Here is a 25,832-nt window from a genome sequence, read left to right on the forward strand (position 1 = left end):
GAATTTCGCTTCTGATACTGTACATCATCCTATGGCTTCTACAAAACGTATGTCATGATACATTATGTGATCAAAAGTATCTGGACACCCCCAAAAATATACGTTTTTCATATTGCGTGCATTGTGCTGCCACCTACTGCCAGGTACTCCATATCAGAGACTTCAGTAGTCATTAAACATCGTGAGAGAGCAGAATGGGGCGCTCCACGGAAATCACTGACTTCGAGTGTGGTCAGGTGATTGGGTGTCACTTGTGTCATACGTCTGCACGCGAGATTTCCCCACTCCTAAACATCACTAGGCCCACTATTTCCGATGTGATAGTACAAAAGCGTACAGGCTGACCTCGGCTGTTGACAGAGACCGTCGACAATGAAGAGGGTCGCAATGTGCAATAGCCAGACATCTGTCCAGAAAATCACATAGGAATTCCAATCTGCATCAGTATCCACTGCACGTACTATGACATTTAGGCGAGAGGTGAGAAAACTTGGATTTCGTGGTCGAGCGGCTGCTCATAAGCCACACATCACGCCGGTAAATGCCAAAAGACGCCTCTCTTGGTGTAAGGAGCTTAAACATTGGACGATTGAACAGTGGAAAAACGTTGTGTGGCGTGACGAATCACGGTACACAATGTGCCGATCCGATGGCAGGGTGTGGGTGTGTCGAATGCCCGGTGGACGTCATCTGCCAGCGTGTGTAGTGCCAACAGTACAATTCAGAGGCGGTGGTGCTATGTTGTGCTCATATTTTTCATGGAGGGGGCTTGCACCCCTTGTTGTTTTGCGTGGCACTATCACAGCACAGGCCTGCATTGATGTTTTAGCACCTTCTTCTCCCTACTGTTGAAGAGAAATTCGGGGATGGCGATTGGATCTTTCAACACGATCGAGCACCTGTTGATAACGAGGGCCTGTGGCGGAGTGGTTACACGACAATACCATCCCTTTAATGGACTGGCCTACACAGAGTCCTGACCTGAATCCCATAGAACACCTTTGGGATAAACGCCGACTTCGTGCCAGGCCTCACCGAGCGACATCGATACCGCTCCTCAGTGCAGCACTCCGTGAATAATGGGCTGCCATCCCCCAAGAAACCTTCCAGCATCTGATTGAACGTATGCCTGCGAGAGTGGAAGCTGTCATCAAGGCTGAGAGTGGGCCAAAACCATACTGAATTCCAGCATTACCGATGGAGGGCGCCACGAAATTGTAAGACATTTTCAGCCAGGTGTCCGGATACTTTTGATCACATAGTGTACTTTCATTCAAAAGTTGCGGTATATTCGTTCCTATGTCCGTTAATACACAGATACTTCACCACTTCCGATCAAGTGCTGGAGATGTAACATTAAATAGTATCGTAAATTTTGTTTCATACAATTTAATAATCTTTAAATACGGTATCAGGTACGTTACATGAATCTGTTATTACTTTATCAATCTAAAAAAATTCAGAGATCGATTTTATTCCTGGAGTATAAAGATTTCAGCGCAGTAACATCGGTGTCAGCTTGAACTAACAACTGTAAACAACAGTCGAGCATCCGACCGGTCAGTTGCGAGTAGGCATAGTGAACTTGTAGCCAAGGGTCATGGCCAAGGGTCAACGCTTTGTCGACATAACCAATATTCAAGTCGATTTTACGTGTGACTTAACCAACATCTCAGAAGAAGACTTTTCTGACTTTTTCGCATGAGTGTATGAACGTTCTGAACGTTGTACTCAATTGAGGAGAGACTATGAAGAAACCTGAATCACTGAAATTAGCACCTTAAAGTTTCTCTATTTTTTTATTAATCCAGTATTTAAAGTTTTTGGACTGACGAGTGCTATGTAAAGGTTGGTTCAAATGGCTCTGAGCACCATGGGACTTAACTTCTGAGGTCATCAGTCCCCTAGAACTTAGAACTACTTAAACCTAGCTAACCTAAGGACATCAAACACGCCCATGCCCGAGGCAGGATTCGAACCTGCGGCCGTAGCGGTCGCGCGGTTCCAGACTGTAGCGCCTAGAACCACTCGGCCACCCTGGCCGGCAGTAAAGGTTGGTTTGGACACAACAGTGTATTACTGGGCATGGAGCAGCCACTGGACGTGGTTTCTCACTGCCTTACTCCGACCTTTGAGTAGACTCACGTGCAGTTTAACGTGAACTCAGACCCCGACCCGATTCGCATGCCATATTACTAGAACCAACCGAATCGATCCTTGGGTCTTCGGATGTGTAGGCTGATGTTCACTTAGCCACCGATGCTGCTTACGTCTGGGATTCAAGTTTTATAAATCTCACTTGACGGTACACCATAACTTTCGGTTTCATACAAGGTAAAACACGATCTCGAAATGACTGGAATTTGCAGCATAAAAGACGGTTTATTCACTGTGCGGTCCTTGCATACACACATTACATATATGTCTGTATTTGACGACGCCCTCTGAGGCAACCGCGTCAGAGAGATTTCGGCAGCAGACCGTACCAATGGACGACAGATTACATTCAGTGCAGTGCGGTGGGTAATTGCCCAATAGAATGGCAGATTCCTCTTACCGGCAATTCTGAAGATTGCAGATATAAAAATAAATAAATAAAGGAGAGAAAGATTGTCTACAACTTATACAGAAACAATGCTGCAGTTATAAGACTTGAAAGGGGAACAGTCGTTGAGAAGAGAGTGATACATGGCATTAGCCCATCCCCGTCGGAATTCAGGCTATACGTTGAGCAAACAGTAAATAAATCCAATGAGAAATTCGCAAAACTATTTAAAGTTTATGGAGAAGGAATGAATACTTTGAGATTTGCTGATGTCATTGTAATTCGATCGGAGACGGCAAGTAGCTTATAAGACTGCGTGCACGAAAGGACAGTACATTGAAAAGAAGTTATAAAATGAAAACGAAAGAAAGTAAACCAACAGTAAAACAATGTAGCCAAATCAACTGAGCCAATACTGGGACCTTTTTTAGCAAAAAACTGACAATTTTATAAGCAAGGATACACAATGTAGTTGGCAACTGCATTTTGCTCCTGAAAATGAGAAATTTGTCAACATCGAATAAACATTCAAGTACAGAGTCCAGTCAAATTAGTGTGACCACCAGTCAAAAGCCTGAATAACCACCCTTAACAGCGCGAAAGTGCAGGAAGAGAGCCAGTCATGTTGCCGAAGGTATCAACGGGTATGTAACCCAGTGCCGTTGCCATCTGCGCCAGGTTTCTCGGCTGCGGATCCGTGGTGCGAGCAGCGCTATCGAGGTGGTCCAACAGATTCTCGCTTGAGTTTAAATCCGGGGAGTTTGCTGGCCAGGGGAATACGGTAAATCGGCCTGTTGTTCTTCGCACCACGCATGTATACTGCGAGCTGTGTGAAGCGTTGCATTGTCATGCTGGTAGATGCCATCGTGCCAAGGAGAAAAGAAATTCATCTAACGCTGGACATGATCCCCTAGCAGAGATGTGTTGACCCATTGAGCCTTCTAGAATGGCGAGGTCACCCTGGGGATGCCACGGAACCATTCCCCAGGCCGTAACGCTCCCTCCTCCGGCCTGGTTCCTTCCGACGACTGCTGGAGGGTGTTTCCTTTCAGGCGTTTCACCTGTACTCCCCAATAGCCATCTGTCCGATGGAACATGAAAAGTGATTCATCTGGAAACGTCAACTGTCGACATTCATCAGTGGACGTCCAATTGCGGTATCGGCGTGCAAATTCCTGCCTTCATCGCCGATGAACAGCAGTCAGCTTTCGTGTGTGAACCAGTGCTGAGTACTATACGCAGCAACGTTCGCTGAAAGGTCATTGAAGAGATACTGTTTGTAGTCGCTTGAGTCATCTGAACCGTCAGGTGCTCAAGAGTTCCACGTGTATTCTCCCGTACACATCTCCGCAGTTGTTGTTCACCCTTCATCTAGGGCCGTGCTGCACCACAGTTGCCTATGCGCAGGTTTTAGATGCGCCATTTTGCCATACACGATATACTTTAACCGCAGCGACAGGCAAACATTTAACGAACTTAGCCGTTTGGGAAATGCTTCCGCCCTAGGCCCGAAAGCCAATAGTCATGCCCTTTTTCTACGTTAAATAAATCATTCCGTTTCCGCATTACGACAGCGACTGCACTGTTTTCCGAGTCGCCCAACACGCACTGTATGCTTTCCACTGCTAGTGCTACCACCTGCCCACTGTGAGTGATAATCGGACACCGACGTCGAACATAGACGGTGGTCACATTAATGTGACTGAACCGCGTATTGCTGCGCGGGATTAGCCCAGCGGTCTAAGCGCTGCAGTCATGGACTGTGCGGCTGGTCCCGGCGGAGGTTCGGGTCCTCCCTCGGGCATGGGTGTGTGTGTTTGTCCTTAGGATAATCTAGGTTAAGTAGTGTGTAAGCTTAGGGACTGATGACCTTAGCAGTTAAGTCCCATAAGATTTCACACACATTTGAACATTTGAACCGCGTATTAGGGAGCCATTTACTGGGGTCTTTTGTCTGGAATCTACGGAAGAGATTTGAAGAGAACAGAAGTTTCAGAAATGTGTTGTTACAAGACAGTGATAAACATCGAATGGGTAGACCGGGTGACTGAGGGAGAAGGTACTGACTCGAAATGGGGAAAAGAAAAAATTATGGCACAACTTGACTAAAAGACGGGGTACGTTAATAGGAACGTCCTGAGGCATCAATGAGTCGTCAATCTGGTATTTCAGGGGAATGTAAAGAGGTAAAAACTTTACTAGCAGACCAGATGGATGTAGCGCACAGTATATAAGCAGAGACAAAAGGTTGTCGCAGCGCAGACCAGCGTGGAGAGATGCCTCAAACCTATCTTCGGATTGAAGACCACAACAACAGCGGTGTCACAATTACAGTGACTCACGAAGTTTCTATATATTAACGAAAATGTAGTGGTCTAACGCATTAGACACTGAAGTATCTGTGTCAGATGTTACATAAATTTAAAGTTCTTTATTATTTCGTGACAGAGATTGGTTCTTTTAGTAGACTATTAATGTATGTTAGTTCGGTCCCTCTCTTTTTGTGAAAGCTCTCTCTTGTCTAGGCTCGACGCCGACGCCCACGGAGCGTTACTCCTCATTTGATCATTTTGGAAACACAGATTTGTCCTTGTATGGTTGCGGTAGTCACGCTTTCTTCTCGAGCTGCCATGCTTGCTTGCTTTTTTCTCCCTTTTCCTTTATCCCCCTCGCGCGAATCGTGTGATTAATGGCCAAGCAGATGCGGGCTCGCTTGCGTCGTCTGCGTTCTGTCGCGCGAGCTTTTTTTCTGCCATCTGCCGCTGTGTTGCCGAAAATCTCACTGCTGTCCCAACCAAGTTCGCAGTTCGCTGTGTGTTCCAAGCTCATACTCTAAAGCGCCCCTCCTGTCGCTTTACAGGTAAAAATAATTTTAACGGTAGGATAATTTCGGATTCGTCCTTTTTTTTTTAAGGGCGGGCACATTTTCTTCGTCAAATTTGTGTACTGTATATTTGCCCTGTATAGGTAACTGTGATGAGCGTGTGTGTGTGTGTGTGTGTGTGTGTGTGTGTGTGTGTGTGTGTGTGTAAGTAAGTTTTGTGCTGTTGACGACGATGGTTATGCATGAAACCTGACACCGGCATATAGCCTTCTACTGCTGAATAGCACGAAGGTAGCTCCCAACTTCATCATTCCCATCGGACAGACGGAGCATAATAAACAACGTCGCAGTCTGACACTGCGAATCGGCTGTGTATGTAATCCATAATTTTTACGTGATTCCGGAGAACACGCCACCACCTGTTCTCCCCATGCTGGCCAAAACTTGGTGGTGAAAATTTTTTCCAACTCGTGAACTCGGACCACAGCCGGGAGCATCGCACAAGTGTTAGTTAGATGCCCTGGCTAGGGAAACGATGAATGACGAATAGAGTTGTGCGACCTCTTTAGTCCGCCTGTACCGGACAGGTCGTTGAACGCAGTGAGTCGATACGGAAGTTTACTAGGTCACGCGACAATACATTTTTCATGCGTCGGCGTGTTTTAGTGGTTTTGCACCTAAATAAAACAACTTATTCGATCCCCTTTCTCCACGAATCATCCATTGTGATACTACGATTCTTTATGGCTCTTCTATTGTTCTGTTCACTGTCTTAAGAGTATTGTAGTTCAAAACTTCTTATATTAACGTTTGTTATAAATATACTTCACACGAGTGTATCGAATGTACGTAACTTTCATAAATCGTTAACTGGAAATATCTGATCAGACGTGAAATAACTGCTATAAAAAAAACCTTGGGAAATAATGTAAGACAATAATTAGGCCTATCGTTCGAAAACTGATAAAGAAACTGTATATATTGGAGTACGAAACTGCTATAGAACAAAACTGAAAGCTGAAACGAGTCGACCTCACATGCTAAATTGTTTATTACTTCGCTGCAGAACTCAGGTGAGGAGGCTCTTACACTTACGTTTTTTATACTTGATAATATTACAAATAACGCAGTTTGCTTTGTGCATTGTATGCTCATTGATTACAGTACACATCTAACAAAGAACATTACTTTATTCCTTTTTAAGATTACGCTGTTACGAAGAATCCAAAGATATTATTTTGAATGAGAATCTTTGATTTGGAGTGCGTTATCATAATAACTTTTTAGTGTCGGCTTTTTATTTAGTTCTGTAAAATTCCTTAAGTTGCAGTACCCAGTGATTATTAAAAAAAATACAAAGTTTCTAAGCAGAACAAAGTTATGTGATGCGTGTGTTAATACTGATAGTTACTGGAGAGGAATTCTGACCAGACGTTCCGGTTTCGCCAGGACAGTCTCGGTTTTCATATAAATGTCCTAGTGTCCTGAGAAAATCATTCGGGACACGTAATTGTCCCGGTTTATAATCCAGAAACAAAATGCGTTCAATAACACTTTCCATTTAAATAAATATTTTTGGAAAACAAGTTTCATAGAAGCAAAACGTTATAGAAACATATATTTTCACCGCATTTGGTTTCAAAATGTTCAAATGTGTGTGAAATCTTATGGGACTTAACTGCTAAGGTCATCAGTCCCTAAGCTTACACACTACTTAACCTAAATTATCCTAAGGACAAGCACACACACACCCATGCCCGAGGGAGGACTCGAACCTCCGCCGGGACAAGCCGCGCAGTCCCTGACCGCAGCGCCTGAGACCGCCCGGCTAATCCCGCGCGGCGCATTTGGTTTAATTCGTCTTATGTTTAAAGAAAGAGTAAGAGATACGTTGAGAAGAAAAGCAGGTATTATCTAGCCCTGTCTCTAACTTGCCGACGTTCCGCTTTATGGCCCACGCGAGGTGTAAAACCAAAACCAAAGGAGGTATAAATGAGCACCAGTTAACTTATACCATTTCTCATAACGGTACTGCACCCATATGCAAGTTAATTTTGTGAAGAACGCGAGCGATGCGGCATGTGTTAGTAGCGTTTATTGTATTTTTTGTGATGAATGCATTCTTGTTCTAAAAGTCTGAAATCTTAAATTTTAGTTCCAAATCTATAATTTGTATCTGATTACTTCTTAGTAATATTACACTGTTTTTAGGATGAAAAAATTGTACCTCAGTACCTGGTCCGTGACTGAAAATCGCAGAAAATATATCCAGGCTATTACAATAAAAAAGGATGTATCAGCCTTTTTTATTTCTGAAGAAAATAATTTTATTTATGTGTAATGTGCATACATTTTCCTTTCCTATTCACAAAATGAAGATACATTCTTGCTATGAGTTTTCAGCTGGTACATCGTCATATGCCTATTATCGATTTGAAAACATCACGATAACTGACAAGAAGCTAAACGTTAATGTAGTAATGAGGTTAGGTATAAAGTACAAACACAAGTGTCCCAGTTTTATCCCTCTGCAGCCTGGTCAGTCTATAGCCTTATGCAAGTCACCGTAGTGTGTTTTTAGCCAAACATGTTACAACACCTTTGGGCTTGGGAAACAAATCTTACAAAATGCATGTGTATTGACAAACAAGGGAAAAAATGTCACAATTTCAAAAACGTTGGCAAGCTGTAGACTGGGTAGTAGATTTAAAGCAATCAGCATAAACAACCAATAGCTTCACGAGAGGAAGAAAATAAGTAAACCCACTGAAGACAGTACAAAAAGTGCTGAAACATGTCTAGGTGAAAACAAAATTACTACACGTTGTCATACATAAGACGGAATTCCTCTCCAATTTTCCTTAGCAACCACGGAAATGAGAAGAACTACAGCTTTCACAAGATGATTGTTGACAGTCATTTATGGAATAGAGACACAACTACTTTTTTCTCTTTCTCTGCAGATGTTGGCAAGCTTGCTCTGAAAAGTACGTGTTGTAGCATTGAGATTGCCCAATATGCCTACATTTCCTTATCATCCAGCGTTACTTGACGTTATAATGTTAGTTGAAAATACAAAACAACAGACGCTTTCGAATAACACCTGAGATCTGAGAATGTCTAGTCTTTGAAAATCTGAACGCTAACGGACACCAAACCTGCCAACATCTTCATGACTAAGTACTGCCGTCGTTTTTTTCCAAAATGTGATTAATCATGTGATGAGTGATATCATATATTGCAATAATCATAATCGTAATGTGTATTAGCAGCAGAAAATTTACATTTCAGATTAGTTTAATGTGGTGCATGTGGCTCATAGTGGTTCCATTTTGCAGCACGACATCCTCAACGGACGTCGCATCTTCCCCGCGCACGTGGCTGGACGGCTTCAACTCGCCCCTGATCCAGGATGAAGGCCAGAGCAAAGTTCTCAAGCTGCGCTTCGATGTTAGCCAATACCAGCCGGAGGAGATCGTTGTCAAGACGGTAGACAACAAACTGCTGGTAAGTACCTAACGGAGACCTCTAAAGTAAACAACCACCCTCCTACCCCCCCCCCCCCCCCCCCCACACACACACACACATTCTTCAACGATTTGGGAAGCCAATATTGAAACAAAAATGCTATTTCAAGCAAGATATAGAATCCATAACTGAACACGCCAGAAAACAATTCTCGACGTAAGACAATTCTTTGTGAGGTCAACCCTCAGTTTACTATTGAGAGCCGGAATGATTCGATGCTATACATTCTCTGTTCCCCTTCACGTACCTTGGCCCAAGAGCTGAAAAACGAATTGAGCCCTTTGAAATGTATTTGTATCGTCGTCTGTTGCCTATATCTTTGATATTAAAAATGGCAAAAGTAAAAGACATTCATCGGAGGAAAAAGAAACAAGAACTGTTACATAATACTGTGAAACTAAGCAAGATACAATGCGTAGGACATGTTATGAGGGCGTGAGAGATATCTGTTATTATAACTTAAAGTAAAGATGCAATGTGAATGGTCTTTGGAAAGACGGAGATACTCTTGGCCGAAATACATTCGAAGATGGTACAGTTGTATATCAGAAGAAGCTTTCTATTTGGTGCACTGTTAAGACCAAACCGCCAACTTTTACTAGGAGAAGGTGTCTTAAGGAGACCAAGGAGAGGAAGATCGGGAAGGTAGTGTTCGGTGGATGAGTGATTCTGACGAAAATGGCAATACACACGTTTGCCAGTATTCAGCCAGATTACAATTTCCAGCCATTTACAGAATATTAGTAGCGAATCTCTGTGTTTATATTCTAAACAGCATTAGAAAAAAAAGAACGTTTGATAAATACCTTTCGTTACTAATACATTTTGCGAGTGCTCGAAATGAAACAAACTAACAGTGACTGCCGAATGGTCAGTGTGGAATTCTGTGCAACTTTCCTGTTTTGATTATTTTTAGAGTCCTGCAAGGCATATACAACCTTTAAAAAAATGCATCTTTAAAACAGATTGCACCTATTTTCTTTTATGACCGGTTTCGGTTCAACTGGAAAATCCTCAGGTCAGATTGTATCGGTTACAAGAGTAACTCTTCCAACTATCAGCAGAATAAACGTGCTATGCCATATAATAAAAATTTTATTACATTCATTAAATCATTTTATAGTATGACGTACCACGTAAATTTTGCTGATGGTTGGGTAATTTACTCTTTTAACCAACACAATCAGATCTGAGGATGGTTCATATTGACTGAAACCAGTAATTTAAAAAAAAAATTGGTTCAAGTACGATTAAAAAACTGTTTTAAAACTAGAGATCGTGGATTTTATCTCCAAAGAGGTTATGTCAGTTTTTGCAGAATCATGTTTACTTCAAATTCTCATTGCCGTCGTTCGGTTGTCGTTCTCCTAGTTCATCGCAATTTTATACGAAATTATTACGTAGGGCATAGCGAGGACCGGCCTTATGCTCAAACGACACAAGGCGCCGCTTGGAACGCCTTCAGAGGCGTGGCAGCTATAATATATCTGTACAGGACGTATCAGAATTAGTAGCAACTGCTTTGGGTGTCAGGCTGAGTGTGGCGACCAAGTGCAAGATTCGTATACTGCGCATACCATAATTGGTAGCGAAATATAACACTGGTGAAAGTGTACGAGGGAAAAGTGGAGAGACAAGCGGAGCAAGAGGCTTGTGCGGAAAAATGTCCTCGAACGGGCCCTGGGCATACGTAAATATACTTACAACAGAGCCGATCTTAGCGAGTAAGCTGAATGTAAATATTCAGGAGTGCGTTACATACATCGTTTGACATCCACAGTTAGGACTTTCTATTAAAATACCCTGCGCTATTATGCCATAGTCGAAAGAGTTTCTTGGAGAAACCGAACGTTTCGTCCACATCTGCGCAGGATATCTTCCAAGAGGGTTGTAGCTTTTGTGAATGTCCTATTCACGGTTTGGCTCGTAGTTTTTACACAAATCGTACTCACTGTGCATCCCCCGTGACACAGTTGGATGTATTAAGCCCAGTTTCCTGTACGAACTTGGAGACAGTGTGTCCCATGCAGGGCAGCGAAAATCTGGCCACTATCAAATGCGTCATTCCCATTGTCGTTTCGACTGTCACGCTGCCGACTAATATAAGCTCTGAAGATATAAGTACGCATGCGCCAGCATGTTCTACCAAATACATTCCAAAACCGCCGCGCATTAAAACAGTATTTTCCCGGGGCAAATGCCTCATCTTCTGTTGGTGTAGAAAGGTGAAAAAAAATGGTTCAAATGGCTCTGAGCACTATGGTGCTCAACTGCTGAGGTCATAAGTACCCTAAAACTTAGAACTACTTAAACCTAACTAACCTAAGGACATCATACACATCCATCCCCGAGGCAGGATTCGAACCTGCGACCGCAGCTGTCGCGCGGTTCCAGACTGTAGAAAGGTAAGCCCAAGTGTTTTGGATATCCCTTTGGTTAGGAACCGATGGTACAGATCGTCTTAACGTAACTGTCCTACAGTATGGGGGCGAAGTGTGAATATTACGATATTCCTCCAGTTTAAGAAAATGCAGCAAATCGAGTCGTTCCTTTTTCATCAGATGCTGTCTATGGTACATCTTAGCGAACTTATGGAGGAACCTTTTAGTTCATGGGTAGCTCCTGAGGAAACCACGCCACAGATTCCAAGACGGCCATGCGCAGTAAATGGCTGTAATTTTCTCAATATTTTCCTAAGATCCCGATCTCGAACAGCCTAGAAAATTTTCTTAATATCTGTATCAGTTTCGGAGGTACAGTGGTTTATATTTACCTTATTTGTACATGATAAATCCTGTGTGAGGCGAAAATGTAGTCTATAAAGTGACGTGGCGATGGACTAGTGGGTATGAGAGAGTTACAGTTATGGGAGTTTGTGAGAGTGAGAGTTGGATGTTAAAAAAACGTTAATAAGTTCACATGCCAAAATTATTTGAAAACATTTTAAGGTGTGAATGAGGCAACTAGTACCCCACCTTTCACGCAGTCTTTTAGTAAACAGAAGCATATTCGCTTTTTTGTGTTCCAGTAGGGGCATTTTTTCTCTGGAAGATGTAGACTGAAATAGTTATTCGGAAGTGGAGAGGCTTGTACAGGATATATTTGCACGGTGAGCTTCACGAAACCAGTCTCCGGAATGAAGAACACAACGAGAGCAGTGCTGTTGCAGCTTCGGCGTGCAACACGTTGCAGTTGCCGTTCGGCGATTTTCGTAGAGGCGACACGCTGTTAAAAAGGAGGAGCCCGTTACCGCATGTAGTATCTGCTTGCCGGCGGTCGGCGGCAGCTGCGCTGAGGGAAGCGGAGTGTTCGCGAAGGCACATTCACTCACGCCTCATGAATATGCACGGCGAAGCGCCCCTTAGCACTCGCGTGCGCAGATTTCTATCAGTGCATTGTCAGTGAGTGAGTGTGTGTGTGTGTGTGTGTGTGTGTGTGTGTGTGTGAGAGAGAGAGAGAGAGAGAGAGAGAAAGAGAGTACGTGAGTGCGTGTGCGCTCTCGTGGATGGAAAATGTGGGGCAACTGGAGCGTGCCAAGCATGGAGAAACGTATAGGCGAAAAACACCAAACCGTGCTCGTTTCCCATCTGAGGATACAGCCCGTTTAGCTCAGCGACCAGTCGTGATACAGAAGGGTATTCGAACGGATAAAGGTCCAGTGACAAGCGACGTTGTGAAGAGAACAATGACGAAGATAGCACCCGCGGGTCGTTTGGAGGATCGGCCCCGTAGTGCCAGACACAGCTGTTGGTGCTCTGAAAATTCAGCAAGAAATGGAGGCTTCAACTCGCTCGTCAAGTCGCAGCTGGGATGGCTGGACGAGGATTTTAACCTCTGTTCTCCCGATTGTCAGTCCAGTGCGTCATCACCGTTCCGTAGGGGGAGATACTTCCAAAATTGAAGCTGTAAAGGCGAATCTTGAGCCGTTCCTGAATAGTTCATTTGGTATGAGTATTACCCGAGAGCGGAAAAGCTTCAGTTTCGAATTGAGGTCCAGCACATAATTATAATCTAAGCCGGCATCTGAACCCCGCAAGTAACTTTACTATGCATAACGGAGGGTACTTCGTTTATCACTCTTACTTCCCTTCTTTCCTGTTCCAGTCGCGAATGGACCGTGGGAAGAACGGTTATCGATGAGCCACCGCGTGAGCTCGAATCTCTTTCATTTTACCTTTATGATCTTTGGCGAGATATAAGTTTACGTAGGAGGTAGTAGTACGTCGTAATAAAATATTATACAGAGCAGTCTAGATCGCAAAAAAGCACTTTTCTTCGTAAGTGGCGACCGGTTTCGACCAGATGTGGATCATCATCGGACAATACTCTTTAATTCAGAGTACAGCAAAATAGAGGGAAACATGCAATATGATAAACACTAAGTTAAAAATAAATTATGCGATGTTACATCCACTGATGATGTGTGGAGACTACGGCACGGAACAGGAACGATGCATACCACCCACTGACGTCAGCTGCTGACTATGTGGCGGCATCATAGAATTAAATAGCAGGTGCCTCGCCCCTTGCCTGTCTCCTTACTTCATCCTCAGCCAACAGGTTATAACGTATGCAAAATATGCCAGATAGCGTAATATTAACCTTAATACTACGCTGCCTACTATCGTAAGTTATATCAAGACAGCCATTTATATGTTATACATTTATAATTTTACATAATGTAACACAAAAGAAGTATAATTGACCAGCCAGTGGGATCAGTTACGTTAGTTACTGTCCTCTGAAGGACTTGGCGTACACCAAAGATGGGCTGTAGTACGCTGCTGGTTACCTAACGACGAGGACAATTTACTGATAGCGATCACAGATGCTACGCCGCTGTCGTACTGCATTCGATTCGGCCTCATATGATGTTCATATTTGCGTTGGTTGCAAGTAGGCGTTCAGCGTTGAGCGTTAACCTTGCATGCCGTGTTATACACTGTAGAAAACATATTCAACCATTGTCCAGCATTTAGAGCGATATAGACCCTTTCATAATACGTACGGAGTGCTGTGTAGTCACCGGTTTTCATTTAATTACAAAGTTTCCTGCATTGGAACTAAAATACTGTATATAGGAGGTAGCTTAATTTTAGAGTATGGGGCGAAGATGATCCACATCGGATCGAAATCGGTCACATCTTATGAATAAAAGTGGTTTTTTGCGATCAAGAATGTTCTATTTAATATTTTATTACTGTTCATTATGTCCGCCTCTGGTAGCTGAATGGCAAGCGCGACAGAATATCAATCCTAAGGGCCCGGGTTCGATTCCTGGCTGGGTCGGAGATTTTCTCCGCTCCGGGACTGGGTGTTGTGTTGTAATAATCATCATCATTTCATCCCCCTCGACGCCCTAGTCGCCGAAGTGTCGTCAAATAGAAATATTTGCACTCGGCGAACGGTCTACCCGACGGGAGTCACTAGCTACACGACATTTACATTTACTGTTCATTGTGATCGCTGTTACGCCCAATATGTCTAAAAATGTTCGTATTATATTGCTTGACACCTCTGTAATGTACGCTCTCTGAATTTTAACAGCGAACAACACCGTGGTTCAGAGTGCCTCCCTTTCAGCGTCTGCCACTGTAGGTGGCTGAGCATCTCCACGACGATTTTGCGCCTATTAAATGAACGTGTAACGAAACGTGCCGCTCTTCTTTGGATCTTCTCTGTTTCCACTATCAGTCCTATCTGGTACGCATTATTAGGGAAAGTGAAACAGGAAGACTAACCAGCGCTCCAGAAGCTACCGAGTAGCGCACCTGCATAGCGGCAGCGGTCAGTGCGAGCGCGAATAGCTGCTGCAGTACTGTTTATTCTTTGCATTTTACTGTCCCTGTTAATACATATCGATAAAACGGATATCTCACTAGAATAATTTGCGACCGCTCTATCGAGTGGGCTCCTAAAATCCGATTTAAAAATCATTTTGTTTGTAAGGGGAAACAAACTGGTGGCATGAAAGATGAGCTGTGTTTGTGGGCTGACTCCAGCTAGACTGGAAAAACGAAATTGCAAATATCTGCTGAAACAAAACAAAAATAAACAAAAACTACGCGCCTAACATATCCTAGGAAGGACACGCGGTATATATAAAAGCAATACAGGCGGTAAGTGAAAAAAATATCCAATGATACGAGCAAAAATGACACTTTTTTATTCAGAGACAATAGTTACACTGAATTCCACTGGACACTAAAAACAGCTGGATATGGTGTTTGTTAGCTTACGCCACCGAACTAGAGACCGATAGCCGCAAAAAATACGTTAACAAACTAAAGTGAGAGGCACAGCCATACTACACGTTGCTTACGGCGTAAAGGCAACCGCTCTCCTCTGAAGAAGTGTAACACTTGGACCACCAGAGCGATTATTTTCGACAATGTTCCGGTGTGCTTTACGCGTTCCCACCTCTCGCCATATGAGGGTACATCCAGAGTCACAACTCAGATTGTATCTGCTGTCATCCGAGAAGAGCACGGGACTGCACTCCTCGTTGGTCCTCAACCAGTTCTCTTCGGACCGTCGCAGACGGGCGTCAACAGAACACAATGTACTGATCGTCGGGCAGAGAGACCACCCCCATGCAGTCGTTGTGCCACTGTGGAATGTGAAATTGCGTGCCTTGCTGCCCTGTTAAATGTGGTTGCAATTGCACCCACTGTTTGAAGTGGGTCCTTTCCTGTCTGTTGCACAATGTAGCGGTCATCTACTGCTGTAGGTGACCGTAGTCGACAACCCCCTCTCTTTCGGTTAGTAGTGCCTCTCGGTCGGAACGCTTCCCATGCACGTGAAACAACGCTATGAACAATATCAAACCCCTGAGCTGCATTCGTCATACTTCTTCCTTCTTCCAGTTTTTCTACGATTCTTCCCTGTGTGAAGTCATCCAGACGTTGTCTCCGTGTCTCCGGGCCACGTAGCAATCGAAGAACAGCACCACAGTGCACCGTAACTACTCGCTGATCGATACATACAGTCCTTTTCCCGTTCCTGCAACTGTCCCGCATTGCAGGACCAGTCCCATTTGCCGTTACAGGCACGTTGATCACACGCCGAGGCCCACGAGAAAGACAGGCTGCGGCGCGTACGTCACGAGGATACGCCCGAGCTCACTCGCTCCTCCGCTCAGCAGACTAAATGCATTTCTAAACCTGTTAATTCGCGACTAGGTGTTTACGTACTAACGAGAATTACGTTTTCTGCTGAAATCTACACTACTCGCCATTAAAATTGGTACACCATGCAGAAATAGAGATGATAAATGGGTATTCATTGGACAAATATAAAATACTAGAACTGACATGTGATTACATTTTCTCGCAATTTGGGTGCATAGATCCTGAGAAATCAGTGTCCAGAAATCCACCTCTGGCCATAATAACGGCCTCGATACGCCTGGGCATTCAGTCAAACAGAGATTGGATGGCGTGTACCGGTACAGCTGCCCATGCAGCTTCAACACGATACCACAGTTCATCAAGAGTAGTGACAGGCGTGTTATTACGAGCCAGATGCTTGGCCACCATTGACCAAACGTTTTCAATTGGAGAGAGATATGGAGAATGTGGTGGCCAGGGCAGCAATCGAACATTTTCCGTATCCAGAAAGGCCCATACAGGATCTGCAACATGCGGTCGTGCATTATCCTGCTGAAATGTAGGGTTTCGCAGGGATTGAATGAAGGGTAGCGCCACGGGTCGCAACACTTCTGAAATGTAACGGCCACTGTTGAAAGTGCCGTCCATGCGAACAAGAGGTGACCGAGACGTGTAACCAATGGCAATCCCATACCATCACGGCAGTATGGCGATGACGAATACACGCTTCCCATGTGCGTTCACTGCGATGTCGCCAAACACGGGTGTGGCCATCATCATGCTGTCAACAGAACCTGGATTCATCCGAAAAAAACGACGTTTTGGCATTCGTGCACCCAGGTCCGTCGTTGAGTACACCATCGCCGGCGCTCCTGCCTGTGATGCAGCGTCAAGGGTAACCGCAGCCACGGTCTCCAAGCTGATAGTCTTTGCAGCTGCAAACGTCGTCGAACTGTTCGAGCAGATGGTTGTTGCCTTCAAACGTGCCCTCTGTTGAGTCAGGAGTCGAGACGTGGCTGCACGATCCGTTACAGCCATGAAGGATGTCTGTCATCTCGACTGCTAGTGATACGAGGCCGTTGAGATCCAGCACGGCGTTCCGTATTTACCTCCTGAACCCACCATGTTCTGCTAACAGTCATTGGATCTCGACCAACGCGACAGGTAATGTCGCGATACGATAAACCGCAATCGCGATAGGCTACAATCTGATTTTTGTCAAAGTCGGAAACGTGATGGTACGCATTTCTCCTCCTTACACGAGGCATCACACCAGCCAACGCCGTTCAACTGCTGTTTGCTTATGAGAAATAGGTTGGAAACTTTCCTCATGTCAGCACCTTGTAGGTGTCGCCACCGGCGCCACCCTTGTGTGAGTGCTCTGAAAAGCTAATCATTTGCATCTTCTTGCTGTCAGTTAAATTTCTGTAGCACGTCATCTTCGTGGTGTAGCAATTTTAATGGGCAGTAGAGTAGTTATGCGTGCATGCAGCAAGCGGCAGCGGGGCCCTTATTTGCACCTCCGGCCGTACATCAGGCGTCGACGCCTCACCTGGCGTGTGGACGGCGCGGCCTTCGGCACTTGGGCCGCGGCGCAGCAGGGGCCCCACGGGGTGAGGAGCGGGAGTGGGCGCGCCTAGCTAGACTCGGGCCTGCCTGCCTGTCTGCCCATAAAAGGCGAGACACCGGCCGCCGACCGCCGGCTCGGGTCAGCGCTCGCCACCGATCTACACGCGGGCCCAGCTCGTTTTCGACATCGTGCGCTCTCGACTAGAGCAGGGCTTCCCAACCTTTTCAGCTGGCGGACCCCTTCTTCAGTCGAAAATCCATGGCGGACCCCTAGTCAGTCAAGAGCACAGTAACTTCAAATTTCAGAGTGAAACCCATGGGAACTGAAAGCTTCTTAATGCAGGTGCCATATTCCCAATGCCCCCCCCCCCCCCCCCCCCGAAGTATCAATAGTCTTTGGTTTATTTAGAGATGAATGAAAACAACTTGAAATTAAGGATCCTATTTGAATTCCCACTGCATCCAGACACTTACTAGTGGATTTACTCTCTTTGTTCAACAGAATATAGCCTACAAAATTGTTAAGGCTTTCGTGGCCACTTGTTGACAAACTGCCTATTGGCTTCTGTCTCGGGTTCTTCGGCCGACGTCATCTAATGATTTTTCTGACGTTTCGCCAGCACGAGTGGCTGGCATTGTCAAAGCTCCGGCAATGGAGGGTGAAGCTTTGACAATTCCAGCCAGTCGTGCTGGCGAAACGTCAGAAAACTCATTAGATGAACGTCGGCCGAAGAACCCGAGACAGAAGCCAATAGGCAGTTTGTCAGACTACAGCCTGATTAAAATTACTTGGTAATTGACATTTCACACGATGGAGCTTTCTTCCTACAAGAGCAATTAACGTCACGTCCAAACTGTTCGCTGTTGACAAGCTGTTGCTTATGGTCTGTTCATTTCCACTATTTGGCTACTGTTGTGTAAGGAGCATGCATATTTCCTAACAGTCGTGTGCGTGTGTGTGTGTGTGTGTGTGTGTGTGTGTGTGTGTGTGTGGTTTTTCGTGAAATCCGAAGAAAAATGTTCAAATGTATGTAAATTCTTCCTTTGGTCGTCGTTCCTCCTCATTCATTTCAACTGGAAACTTCCCTTATTGTGAAGGCGATGTAGAAACTGCGGCGTTCTTCAAAGATCCTGACTTTAGCCACCGATCCATGTTAGAAGTAATAAACAGGTCAAAAATAGACTTATGAAACAGGTAGTGCACTGACATAGGCAAGTTTAACATTTAATGATGCCTGGGGCCGCATACGTGCCAGCGAGAGCTGTGATTAGTCGACAGAGCTCGCTCCGCGCATGCGTAAAAGGTTTTTAGCGCATCTAGCGCTGTGTGCCAGCTCATAAACGACCCCCGTATTGTTGCTAAGCAATCGATCAGAGAAGCCGCATTCTCCGGCACTAAACTGTGTATACGTTCTCACTTAGGAACCGCAAAGGCTGCTTGGGGAGGTGTTCGCACCTGATGTACTCTACTAGGAAACTTGTAGGCTCAACACAAACCGCTAGCGTCATTACCTTTATTATTTTTACCACAAGTACCCTTTCATTAGCAACTTTTAGCCAAGCACAAAATCAGTTACCTCTCTATTGTATATCAAAAATGGTTGAAATGGCTCTGAGCACTATGCGACTTAACTTCTGAGGTCATCAATCCCCAAGAACTTAGAACTACTTAAACCTAACTAACCTAAGGACATCACACACATCCATGTCCGAGGCAGGATTCGAACCTGCGATCGTAGCGGTCGCTCGGTTCCAGATTGTAGCGCCTAGAACCGCACGGCCAATCCGGCCGGCTATTGTATATAGTAAAAAGTTTAGCGGGCTGGACACAGAGGTCTTAGTCTTAGTTTCTAGCTTTAACGTACCCCAGTCTCTTCTAGTTAAGTTAGTTTTTAGGATGGTAGATGTTAAAAGCATGGTGAGTGATGGCCAGAGTCTTGAAGGTCATTCCAAGACCGGGGCGCCGCCCCACAGCCAGGTGACGGGCAATATTATACATATCTCTTCTCTATTCAATTCTCTTGCTTCCTTCTTTCTAAGTATTTAATTTCGTTTTGTTTATTAACATCTCGCTTGATTTTGTATTAGTTATAAGTTTTTCTAATGCTGCACAAAAAAGATATCAAATGGATGCAAACAAATAGAGCCCGCCTCCACGTGGCGGGACACGGGCAGCGGTGTGACTGGGGACGGGGTGGTGTCACTTTCAGTCACTACGGACCCCGGACCCAGTCACAGCGGCTAAGTGGCAAAATACGACCCAGCATAAGAAATTAGACGGTGGGTCATAAAAAATAAGCAGCTAGTGAAAAGAAAAGTGCGAAAGCCTGGGGACCAATGACCTCAGCAGTTTGGTCCCATTGTCCTTACCATAAATTTCCAAAATTTCTAGTTGATACTGTGCACTGGGTTTCCTGCTGAAAATGAAAACGCACAATTAAATCAGATACATGAAGTAAGTGGGGCACCTGGAAGAATACCGTGGGCCAATGGCTCGAAACGTTTTAACCTGTCACATGAGTCTCTCCGGCGCATAACACACTGCAGAGCCAAAAAAATTGGTACACCTGCCTAATACCGCGTCCACGCAGAAGTGCCGCAACACGACGCGGCATACGCTCGACTAATGCCTGAAGTAGCGCTGGAGGAAATTAACTCCTTGAATCCTGCAGGGCTGCCCGTAAATCCGTAAGAGTACGAGGAGGTGGAAATCTCCTCTGAAGAGCACGTTGCAAGGTATCCCAGATATGCTCAATAATGTTCATGTCTTCGTGTCTAGGGAGTTTGGTGGCCAGCGGAAGTTTTTACACTCAGAAGAGTGTTCCTGGAGCCACTCTGTAGCAGTTTTGAACGTGTAGGTTGTCGCATTGTCCTGCTGGAATTGTCCAAGTCCGTCAGAATGCACAATAGACAAGAATAGGTGCAGGTGGTCAGAAGGGATGCTTACGTATATGTCACCTGTCACAGTCGTATCTAGACATATATGGGTTTCCATATCACTCCAACTGCACTTGGCCCACACCAGGGCCTCAAACAGCTTGAACAGTCCCCTGCTGACACGCAGGGTCCATGGATTCATGAGGTTGTCTCCATACCCGTACCCGTCCATCTGCTCGATACAATTTGAAAGTAGACTCGTCCGACCAGGCAACATGTTTCCAGTCATCAGCAGTTCAGTGTCGGTGTTACGAGTCGAGGTAAAGTGTAAAGCCTTTGCGTCGTGCAATCATTAGGGGTCCACGAATGGGCTTTCGGCTCCGAAAGCCCATATCGATGATTTTTGATTGAATGTTTCGCACGCAGGCACTCTTTGAGGGCCCAGCATTGAAATCTGCGGCAATTTGTGGAAGGGTTGCATTTCTGTCATGTTGAACGATTCTCTTCAGTCGTCGTTGGTCCCGTTCTTGCAGGATCTTTTTCCGGCCGCAGCGATGTCGGAGATTTGATGTTTTACCAGATTCCTGATACTCACGGTACACTCGTGAAATGATGATTCGGAAAAATCGCCACTTAGTCGCTGTTTCGGAAATGCTGTGTCCTATCACTCGTGCGCCAACTGTAACACCACGTTCAAACTCGCTTAAATCTTGATAACCTGCCATTGCACTAGCAGTAACCGATATAACAACTGCGCCAGACACTCATTGTCTTATATGGCCGCTGACGACCGCAGCTGCGTATTCTGCCTGTTTACATATCTCTGTATTTGAATAAGTATGCCTATACCAGTTTCTTTCGTGCTTCAGTGTATTTCAAACAACTTACGGGAATGCAACCGGATGACATTTCCGGCAACCGCCGATGTTTCCACAAGAGAACGTCCTGTAATTTTTAAGACACAAATGCCCCGAGAAAGCGCTGTTAAAGGAAATTTAAACCCTTGATAGGTGGGGCCGCGCCGATAGCAAACCACGATACGGCAACACACACACACACACACACACACACACACACACACACACACACGCACACACACACACACACACACACACACACGCCGGCCGCGGTGGCCGTGCGGTTCTGGCGTTGCAGTCCGGAACCGCGGGGCTGCTACGGTCGCAAGTTCGAATCCTGCCTCGGGCATGGGTGTGTGTGATGTCCTTAGGTTACTTAGGTTTAAGTAGTTCTAAGTTCTAGGGGACTTATGACCTAAGATGTTGAGTCCCATAGTGTTCAGAGCCATTTTTGAACCACACACACACACACACACACACACACACACACACACACACACACATGAAAAACTAGTGCCATCACACAACGACCGATAGTTAACATACTGGGTGTTTCCGTAAGAGCGTGCAAAAATGCAACAGGACGTGGAGAATGCTCCACCGAACAATTTTAGGTATGGAACCTGGGGTGGGAGATAATGGAGTAAACTTCTCTACCGCTTTGTCTAGCATTACTATTTTCCAGCTTATTTACAGCTGACATGCGTACAAGTTTACACGTACTATGCTATTTATTTTCATTTTCATTCTTTATTTCGTGCAACAAAACGAGATGGACAAGAGTAATTACTAGGAAGTATTTCGTGATCGCTGTATTGGAAGGGGAGGTCCTATTCCATGGCCTGCGAGGTCACCTGATCTGAATCCCCTTGATTATTTCATATAGGGATATCTAAAGTAACTTGTGTACGAGATTCCAGTGGATGCGGATGTGGTGTGGTTCGAAACATGTTCAGGTGAAGTGGTTCGCTGGCTACTGTGGGGCAGTCGTGGACGGAAGAGACGCAACATATTGACGAGGCAAGAGGCGACTACACATTATTTCTGCGTCCGATATGTTGAGCGTAAACGTGCTATTAAGCACGTAGAAGCAGCAGCCCGCGTGCCTAATGCTCAGTTTTAAAACCATAACGTAACAACAACGTGAAGACATCACTCGCTCCTCTGTGGTGTATTTTGGGAGCTGATAGTTTGTTGGTTCTGTAGAACTGAGAAAAGTGACATCGTTACTTTTTCCACATGACAATGTCCGAAAAAAAAGTCAGTAATATGTGACTTGACAAAAACGACTACTTATAGTGATTCCATTCAATGATGGCTCTACTTGAGAGGCCATGCGTTCGAAAAGTCTTTCTGCTGTTCATATTGTGAGGTATCACGTAGGAAGGCCGTAGTTCGCACGATCTCTCCTGCCTCCTGCAGACAGGGTCGCCCTGGGGTCAGCATGCTCTGTGAATCAGCTGAGTAAACGGATGGACACAACCGCTGAAGCGTGGCGAACCGGTGGCGTTCTCACAGGCCAGCATATAGCGTGTGGGTCGCCACTGAAAAATTCTAGACCTGTCAACAACTAATTTAACTGGCGTTTCACGAAAGCAAGAAAACAATTAATATACATCTCATCACTCCTCATTTCTTCCTATACTCAATTTCTTATTCAGCTCAAATCTCTCTCGTTGCCAGAGAGCCATTTAAGACACAAATACAGAAATAAAATTTCAAAAATAAGAAAAACTGGCAATAAAATCAGCAACGATACACTGTATTACAGTCCTTGCTGCTTATGTGGTTTTTGGTTTCGCATTTATTGCTTCATTTTTGTTATATTTCATCAATAACAAACATCACCGAATTCTGTGACCTAGAACACAATTACGAAATTCATTTTTTTTTCAGGAAGTACTAGACCTACAAGGTACGCGGGACATTTCTGTGAACTTTGGAAGGTATAGATGAGGTACCCGCGGAAAAAAAACCTGCGAGGTCGGGTAGTGAGACGTGTTTGGATAGCTCAGCCGATAGGGCAGTCACCGGCGAAAGGCAAAGATCCCAGGTTCGCTCGTCGGTCGAGTACACATTTTTAATCTGCCAAGAAGTTTTAAATCAGTGCATACTCCGTTGCAGAGTGAAAATTCATTGTACAAACTATTGTGATTATTAGAAAACAAGATTTTACGTCCGATATCAATTTATTCATACGCAGTTAATTGTAGTTCATCACGAAAATACTAGAAATGAGTGAACATTTCAAGGAAAGAATGATAATTACGGGATGAGATATGCTATGTTTTCGGAGTTGTTAAGTTTCGAGGCAACTGATATTAATGTGATTGCTTATATGCTTCTATCTGTTCTCCGTTGCGCGATTGCGCCGGTTCCTGGCGCAAAACGTCAAAATAAAAGCTAAATTAACATTTCCTTTCTTCGACACACATGACCTCCCTCACAGCAACAGCGGCAGATTGAGGATATAACCATGGCGATACGTTTGCTGTCACTCAAAAGTAGCGTGCCCGAACCTGCATGGTAGAAATGGCGATGCGGAGTGGATCAATCGACGTGTTCAAACATTGAGAAAACTTCATATCATTCATCTCGAATGAACTTTTTTTGTACTCTGAAACTACCTCTGCCAGGAGTGTAACTGGGACGACGCAATTGCGAAATACTTAAAAAAATTAGTTATTAGGAAAAAAGCCATAAAACAGTGTGAAATGCTGTTGCCAGGACTCAGAATCGCTATCCATAATGTAAACTTCCAAAGGCTATTAGGAAGCTAAAACCGGACATTAGACAAATTGGTGCTAGAAAGCAACTTTTCGCGAAAAGTAGGTAGCAGTGCCAGAAGACGTCCAGAATGATCTGCAGGGAATTGATGGCCGATGGACACTGTGGCAACTGACCCTGAACGTAAATAAATGTAACATATTGCGCATACATTGGAAAAGAAATACACTATTGCACAACTGCACTATTGATAAGAAATTGCGGGATAATATCTAGCGGTATCTATCCGAGTGACCTTAAGAGGAATGACCATATAAAACAAACAGTAGGGAGATGCCAGACTGAGATCTATAGGAAGGATCTTAAGGAAATGTGACTCTTCCTCCAAGGAATTGCAAGTCGCAAGTTCGACGGATTCTTGAGTACTGTTCATCAATTTGAGATCCTTACCGGTTAGGACTGATAGAAGAGACTCAGGGAAGGGGGGCACGTTTCGTCACGGGATCGTTTTGTTGGGGCGAGAACCGTACAGAGATGCTCAACAAATTACAGTCGCAGATGTTACAAGAGATACGTTGTACATCGCGGACAGGCTTACTACAGAAATTTCAAGAAAGCAATTTCCGGGAATAGTCAGGGAGGCCACGACGAGAAAATCCGAGAAATTAGAGCTAATGCACAGGTTTACGACAATCATTCTTCCCTCGCGGCATCCGCGAGTGTAAGAGGGAATGGTAGGGGGGCGGGGGGGGGGGGGAGTTTGGGAAGGAGATCAGTTGGTGGTAGTAGGCTCCGCCACACACCGTTAGGTAACTTACGGAGTATGGTTTAGATGTACATTCTCCTGTCATGTTAACTAAGAGAAAAATGGGTACCTCTGCATCTGTTTTGAGAACTGCACGACTTTTTCTAAGTTTCATCCATTTAGGTTGAGACCTATTGGAAATTATGATTTTTCATGAAAAATTTTCAATTTTCTATAAATTTTACGTAATTCGCGCGATCATCGCGTCGGCCACAGTCAGCTACGGAGAGAATTGCATTTATGAGCCACCCTTGGCAAAATAATACTATAGTGAAATATAAAAGAAGCTGCAAAATTTTTCACGTCGTTGAACTAGAAAACAGCGAGGCATAACACTGTGTAAAGCAGTTCGTGAATTCTCTTTGCAAACGAATCTTTAACTGTCGATCATTATCACTGTAAGCGAATTTCCGACCTTATTACTTTTTTATTAATCTTGTGTTTATAACGAGGATATTAAAGGCGGAGTACATGCTTACTTAGTTTTAGCAACGTCAGAAGAAATCGGCCGAGACCTTGCTGAATGAGCCATCCCGTCACTCTGTCATTGTGACTTACAGAAATCGCAGAAACTTTTTCATGTACATCGCTTTCAGCAAAAGGTGGAAATATATTATGCATTGGGGACAGTTTTTTTCGTTTTTTTTTTTTAAGGAAGAGGAGAGTTTTTTTGTGCCTTCCGCTCGCTTAACTCCTCATCTTCTGGTAAGGTGAAATGCGGATTGTTCTGGCATCATTCGCATAAGCCCTGTACCTTCCAAGTCCAAATCCAGCACTTTACCCATCGCGTCGTTGTTTCGATATTACTTTTTGTTTTGATACTGATGGCAGTGATGAAACAGGAAAAAATATTTTCAAGTATTGTGCGGAGTGTTGGAGATCCTATTCTGTTTCTGCCTCTTTGTTTCTTCCCGTTCGCAGTACATCGTGAATACCTGACGAACGCCATAAATATTAATGAGGATTGTGTCACCTCCGTTCCTGAATCGTG

At 44.6% G+C, this 25,832-nt stretch overlaps 1 protein-coding gene across 2 annotated transcripts in view; it reads left to right on the forward strand.

Moving 5' to 3' along the window:
- The window catches only part of LOC126281171 (heat shock protein Hsp-12.2), a 99,423-nt gene that overhangs the window by 60,768 nt on the left and 12,823 nt on the right, over positions 1 to 25,832 (forward strand). For both annotated transcript variants that reach the window (XM_049979852.1, XM_049979853.1), the window contains one exon: positions 8,708 to 8,876. In XM_049979852.1, coding sequence (XP_049835809.1) covers positions 8,708 to 8,876 — 169 coding nt within the window. The remainder of the gene's footprint in view (positions 1 to 8,707; positions 8,877 to 25,832) is intronic.

This window comes from Schistocerca gregaria, chromosome 7 (genome assembly GCF_023897955.1).
Source record: "Schistocerca gregaria isolate iqSchGreg1 chromosome 7, iqSchGreg1.2, whole genome shotgun sequence".
Lineage (NCBI taxonomy): Eukaryota > Metazoa > Arthropoda > Insecta > Orthoptera > Acrididae > Schistocerca > Schistocerca gregaria.